Genomic DNA, 5,022 nt, shown 5'->3' on the forward strand with positions numbered 1-5,022 from the left:
GTATGTTGTTGTTGTCATGAATATTAAACACAGAAATGGATGATTTGGTGAATTCTATAACTTCTAGTCAACACAATTACATGTAGGTGCTGAAAAAAGTTTATATTTAATTCATATATATCATAATGGTCTTACCTGTATTTAATTGGTTATTGATACTTTGCGGAACGGAACATATAAGGAGGTCTCCAATGGGAAAATAAAATTTTATGAAATGAAATTTTTTTTAATTACAACATTTCGATATAACATTTATTCTTAATTATAATGTTTGAATTCGCTGTGTTTTAAGAAAAAAATGTGATTTTTCCTCTAAAATTGATTTATTGTTAGTTACATGTACCTTCAGGAAAAAAAACTTACTAGATGGTTTTAAACTTGCCAAAAGTTAATGTCTTTATCAATTAGAGCTTTAGAAGAATCCAAACACGTTCGCAGGTATATCAACTATAAAACTACAATGTCGGAAATATTCCAATTTTTAAACAATTTTTTTCTCCTGTTCGGTTCCGTTCCGCAAAATACCATTACCCATGTGAATATTGGAATTTAACGTAACGTAACGAATTTTATTTTTAGTGTATTTTCCCGCCGATTCTATACTCTAAAATAGAATTTTTGAACGAAAATGTATGTACTAATTGTTTACAATATATCAACACTCAGTCGAATTATTTCATTGAATTAAAATGGGTTATTAGGCAAATGTACAAAGATATAACGAAACAGTGCTGAATCTACAAATATATACACTGTATGTAAAGTATGCCTTTCTGAAAAATAAATTCCGTTCCGTTAAATATCAATATCCACACGGATAATGTTATAATTTCTTACGTAAAGTACAGCTTACATTGTAGTTTTTAAAGATGGTATCGGTCTACAAGCGTATGTTTTTGGTTTGTTTTAAATATCACAAATTAATATAGACATCTTTAAACCATATAGGAAGTTTTTACAAGAACGTAACTTTTATATGCATTAATTTTAAAGTAATAAATTAATATATATTTTTCATACAACACAGCCAACTTGAACATTTAAAAAAAATTAAAATCAATTTTATATCGAAAGTTATGATTAAAAAGTTGTTCATTTTTTAAAAAGATCTCAATCTCCATTTGATACCCCTTTACTGGTTCCGCTCCGTACCGCAAAGTACCAATAGCCTGAATTTATTTCATAAATAGTCTGTTTATATCTATGATTGGTAATATTTAGGTTTAACATTTTATATGATATGACTTTATAAATTTATCAGTCTTAATTTAAGTATATATAACTGTTTATAAGTGAAATACATGCAAAGGTTATCTTAGTTCGTTTAAAGCTGCTTGGTCCGATTTTTTTTGTAATTACAGTATTAAAATCTTTTCCAAACAAATTATTTATCTTAGAAAGTTATGGACTTTCTCCTATTTACACCAGCAGAATCAGTCTCCTTTCAAAGTTAGAAATATTCAAAGTAAATAAAAATAATTTCTCTTTGGGCAAACGAAAAAACAAACCAAAATGCATCACGGGATTGTTTAGAAAAGGAAACCGCTTTGTTTCGTCCCCCGAATGATTGGGGTTATTCAACCCGCATGCTATGCATCGATTGTAAAGAAAGCAGACTTTGGAAATATTAGCGAACAAAAAGTACACGTTTTTTTGTAATTTGTCTAATCATTTCGACCTTTATTTAAAGCGATGTCAAAGTCGTAATACAACCATACCCGTATCGTCCTCAGGGGTGAAATTTAACATGAGGCGAAATAACGCGGTACCTTTTAATGTCTTTTGTTTTGTTAGCAAATTTTGTACGTATTTTTCTTCATTGAAATTTGGGATAATTGATGGGTAAAACTACTGCAATGTCTATTATTATACATATACTAAGCATAGCCATCGTTTAAAAGCGTGCATAAAATTTGATATAAAATCGGACCAGGCAGCTTTAACAAAGGAGATCACCTAAAAGATTGACTATCAATAGCTATGTTTCAAGTTCGTTCGGAAGTTTAAAGAGAGACATTACATTATAACGTGACCGGGGTGTCTAATCTCAGAATAAAACAGTGTTTCGGACAAACTCGAAAGGTAGCTTTATCGCGTTTGATAAGCTTGTTGATTTTAATATAAATGAACGACAACTCTGCGAATGAAAGTACTTTCAGTTTGAAATTATACAATGGCGGCGGGGAAGGAGAAACAAGTTTCATTAGAAACAGGTGTAACAACGACATGTCCGATCTGCTTCGAATCTTTCAAAACTCCAAGGATTCTGCCATGTCTGCACACGTTTTGTCACAACTGTTTATCGCCATACATTCTTTCCACGTGCAAGACCAAGGAAAGCCCGGTGGGATTTCCCTGTCCACTCTGCAGATGTTTTGTTCCCGCTCCGTCTTTTTCGGTAGAGCTTGAAAAATGGTCGGAACTTATTCCTATCAACAAAGCAATTCAGGTTCTGATAGAAAAAGGAGACAAGTTATGTGATGCATGTCAGCGAGAAGATGAAGAAATAGTGGCCAGTGATTGGTGTGAATCTTGCTCCGATTCCCTGTGTGCTATGTGTACAAAATATCATAAAAGAAATGCAGCTTTTCGAAATCATACGTTAGTTCCAATAGCAGACTTTAATAAAGTGTCTGACAAAAAAGAAAGCATGGAACCAACATCTGTGGTGTGTAAAGACCACGGTAATTTAGTGGAATATATCTGTGTTGATCATGAAGAACTAAGTTGCACTAAGTGTGTGTGCACCAAACACAGAACATGCACACAGGTCGACGACATTGAAGAAGCAGCAGACAGTCTCCGAAAGTCAGAAAAAATAAAAACTTTATCAGAGGAAATATTTCAATTTCAAGGCTCACTTGTGAAAGCTAAATCTGATGGAGAGGACACCATAACATACATTGACGACACATCAGATCAAATTAAGAAAGAATCCACAGAATTAAGAGACAAGATTGTGAACCATGTAAATGCCTTACTAGAGGACCATCTATCTGAACTTGCTCAAAATACTAAGGAACACAAGGGAAGAGTGGCCAATGTTGTAGATGCAGTCTCTGACCGGCAACTTTTGATGGCTCAGTACTTGCACACATTGGAAAATACAGGAAAAACGCCTGCATCAGTTATTGTCAATGAATACTTAAAGATCAAGAAGCAATTCGCTTATGTCACTAAGTCAGGTCTTTCTCAAATTAGACTAGAATTGCAATCAAGTGTTTCAAAAGACCTGAGAGGAATCCTCCAGGTGGAAAAATTTTCAGACCTGAAGACACATATGAAATCGGCTCCACTTTGCGGCATTGATTTTACAAGCGCAAACATGACGTTGATTTGTAAATTACCCGATTCAAACGGTGATATCACCGGTGGTTGCTTTTTAGAAAATGGGGACATAATTTTGGTTGATTACGATTCAAATCATTTATTGCATTACAGCAATGCGGTCCTTGTACGTAAAGCAAAAGTGTATACGCAACCTGTTGATGTGGTTTGTCAAAAAGCGCCTCTATTTCTTGTTTCCAAAAGGGTTATCAAGAAACGCAGATCAGTAGGACATATTGGAAAAATTAACCTTGACACATTTGAAGATAACGGAGATATTTTTACTACAAAAGGAAACCAGTTTATGTATAACTTGGCAATATCTGAAGGATTTGTATTCGCAGCATGCTCAGATGTCATAATTAAGTTTGATCACGATGGAAATGCTGTTCAACAATACCCGGTTGACTCGAGTACTTATACGGTAGCAATAAACAACAGCAATGAAATAATCAGCTCAAGTTGTTGCACAGATATTGTCACTGTCATGAATAGTTCTGGTGAGAAATTATTTACCTATTCTAGTAACAAACTCATATTTCCACGAGGACTTGATGTGAACTTTTCAGGAAACATTTTTGTTGTCGGCCAGGAAAGCTGTAACATACACGTACTAACACCTAAGGCAGAGTTATTGAAGATTTTTGCAACTAATTTGCGATCACGACCAATTTGTATCAAATTAAAAGAGAACTCGAATATTTGCTTTGTTGGGTTTTATGGAACTAAAACAAAGGTGTATGAATTTCTAGGAAATATGTAAGAATTTAATGTCCTTTATTAACCAGAAATATTATTATAATCAAAGCATGTTAAAGATTGTAGCATTTACCAATAATGCTAACATATTTTGAAGTAAATATTTAAAAAAAATATTAGGCATAAAAAAGGTTATATTTATTTATGAACATGTTTCTTTCATATAGTTTTGCAGAGTAAATTTGATATATTTGTGTAGTTTTCATTTGTGACTATGATAGTTGATGTGTTAAGTCGATTTTATATTCAATTTTGTTAATAAAGATTAATTGTCTTATCAGAGGCCCGGTGTACCTTAATCTTGTTTGTTTATCCGACTTGAATTAATGTTAATAATACGCTTATAATCTAGTTAAAGAATGATATATGATATATTGTTCTCTCCGAGTTACCCATGCGTATATGTTAAATCTATTTTTTTTTATTTCTTTAAATTGGGGTTTGGTAACATTGAAAAATAATACATAAGTAAAGCCTTGTAAGCAACGACAATTGAAAATTCAGATTTAAAAACTTTAAGCCGAGAATCGTTATCATGCTCCTATCATTTTAAGCATGAATGCAAGTAAATACAAACAAAAACAAGTAAACATGTTCAATTTTTGGGTTAGTGTTATACCAATGTATGGAACTTAATACTAATAGACAATTATTCCATCATTTAGGTTCGACAAGCGTTCGTAGTTTTGCACTCAAATATGTTTTTGGGTGTCATTTTAGTCATTAAAAAATTAAAAATTAGTCATTAGAAAACTATCAAATAAATTTTAAATGGGGGGGGGGGGGGGGTTGGTTTGCCAGGGGAGAAGGAATGGTCTGATAGGACCGATACCTATTTTTGGTATAATTTTACTGTGTGAATTTTATAAGTTATAAGAATTTTCTCAAAGGTTGGGGGGGGGGGGGGGTGGTGGTTAGGGGGGGGGGGGGTGCCCG

At 33.1% G+C, this 5,022-nt stretch overlaps 1 protein-coding gene across 1 annotated transcript; it reads left to right on the plus strand.

Annotated features, from left to right (window-relative positions):
- Positions 1-2,091: 2,091 nt before the first annotated feature.
- On the plus strand, positions 2,092-4,261 carry LOC128163581 (tripartite motif-containing protein 45-like). Its single transcript, XM_052827207.1, has one exon. The coding sequence runs from the start codon at positions 2,174-2,176 to the stop codon at positions 4,088-4,090; it is 1,917 nt and encodes a 638-aa protein (XP_052683167.1). The 5' UTR covers positions 2,092-2,173; the 3' UTR covers positions 4,091-4,261.
- Positions 4,262-5,022: the final 761 nt, after the last annotated feature.

Source organism: Crassostrea angulata, chromosome 9, assembly GCF_025612915.1.
Source record: "Crassostrea angulata isolate pt1a10 chromosome 9, ASM2561291v2, whole genome shotgun sequence".
In the NCBI taxonomy this organism is placed as follows: Eukaryota; Metazoa; Mollusca; class Bivalvia; order Ostreida; family Ostreidae; genus Magallana; species Magallana angulata.